The sequence below is a fragment of the Meleagris gallopavo genome, chromosome 21 (genome assembly GCF_000146605.3).
Source record: "Meleagris gallopavo isolate NT-WF06-2002-E0010 breed Aviagen turkey brand Nicholas breeding stock chromosome 21, Turkey_5.1, whole genome shotgun sequence".
Lineage (NCBI taxonomy): Eukaryota > Metazoa > Chordata > Aves > Galliformes > Phasianidae > Meleagris > Meleagris gallopavo.
In genome coordinates this window covers 7,150,316-7,151,899 of record NC_015031.2, presented here as the reverse complement: position 1 = coordinate 7,151,899, position 1,584 = coordinate 7,150,316, and the positions used below count along the sequence as shown (strand labels likewise).

Below are 1,584 nucleotides of genomic sequence, written 5' to 3'. Positions count from 1 at the left end.
AGAGCGGCGGCCGCGTACCCACCTCCGTAGAAGGAGAAGGGCCCGTTGGGAAGCAGCTCCCCGGGCTCCAGGCGGTCCACCAGCGGCCGCATCCTGCGCGGGCTGCGGAAGAAGGCGTGCCGGCGGGCGCCCAGCGCGCTCAGCTGCTTCATGCGGCGCTCCTTGGAGCGGCGGTTCTGGAACCACACCTGTGGGCGGGGGGAGGAAAGGTGGGTCGGTCATGGGCACAGCACCGGTACCGGTAACCACGCGCTACCGCGGCGGGTCAGGAACGAGCGCGCTCCTTCCCGGCGCCCCGACCGGATGGCTCCCGCTCCGAGCATCTCCCATCCAACCTCGCCTTTAATGGTCCTTCAACCCCCCATTACCCTCAGCGCTGCGGGTTTATAAACCTTTTAATAATTCCAGCGCATCGTCATCCTTATTTATGCATTAACCCCTCACATCTCCACTCATTAATTCCGCTGCCGTCGGCGGCCCCGTTAGGACCCTCCCGGGCTGCCGCGAGCTCCCGGGGCCGGGAAGGCAGCCCCCGCCCGGTACCTGGATGACGCGCATGTTGAGGCCGGTCTCCTGCGCCAGCTGCTCCCTGATGTGCCGCGTGGGTTTGGGGGTGGCCGCGAAGGCGGCCTTCAGAGTCTCTAGCTGTTTGGCTTTGATGGTGGTGCGGGGTCCCCGCCGCTTGGCCCCCAGGTTCTGGTCGTCGTTCTCGTTGCTGCCCGTCTCCTTGTCGGACACGTTGGCGCTTTCCGAGTCCTTGGCGTCGTCCTGGGAGGGGTCTTGGGAGTCGGGGGACAGGCTGGGGTCACTGCCGGTGGTAGCTGCGGGCAGCGAAAGGCCGACAGTCAGAGGGGGTGTGGGAACCGGGCTGGGGGAGAAGGGAAGGGACGGGAGAGGGAGAGCTGCCGCCCCGCGCTCCCTCACCTGAATGCAGGCTGTTTTCTTTGGCAGTATTGCTGTTATTTAGGTAATCTTCTTTGCAGACGAACTTGTTTTCGTCTATGATATAGAGCTCCTCGCCGGTGGAGAGCTGCTTGTTGCACATCATACACGTAAAACAGTTCAAGTGGAACACTTTGCTCCGCGCCCTGCGGACCAGGTCGCTGGGGGAGATGCCCTGGGCACAGCCCGCACACTTGGTCCCGAAACACCTGCGGGGAGAGGCGGCGGGTCGGGAGGGTGCGGGGGCAGCGAGCGGGCAGTGCCCTGCGCCCACCCCGATGGGAGAGCGGCGGCCCTGGAACCGCACCGAACCGAAACAAACGAAAACCAAACCGAAACCAAGGTAAATAAATCAGAAACGCGCACACGCACACAAAAAAAACCAACCCAAACCAAACACCAAAACAAACCCAACCCCAAACCATCCCTCCCCACCGCTCCCTTTTCCCAACGAATGCCCGCCTGACTTACGCCTTGCAAAACGATAAAAGAAAACGCAACCACTGTGATCGGGACCGAGGGCAAACGCCGGGGAAATTAATTCAACGCCGGAGTGGCTTTCTCCTCCGGGCCCCGATAAAGGCACCGAGAAACGGGAGCGGAGTTCGGCGCCGCGATGGCCGCGTAGGAGCGGGAGATGCG

General features: G+C 62.9%; 1 protein-coding gene across 1 annotated transcript in view; it reads right to left on the bottom strand.

Moving 5' to 3' along the window:
* Window positions 1-1,584, bottom strand: part of LHX1 (LIM homeobox 1) — a 10,451-nt gene that overhangs the window by 643 nt on the left and 8,224 nt on the right. Inside the window, exons 2-4 of the mRNA XM_010722149.3 lie at window positions 925-1,289; window positions 544-821; window positions 23-188 (exon numbers count right to left, since the gene is read on the bottom strand). Coding sequence (XP_010720451.3) covers window positions 23-188; window positions 544-821; window positions 925-1,289 — 809 coding nt within the window. The remainder of the gene's footprint in view (window positions 1-22; window positions 189-543; window positions 822-924; window positions 1,290-1,584) is intronic.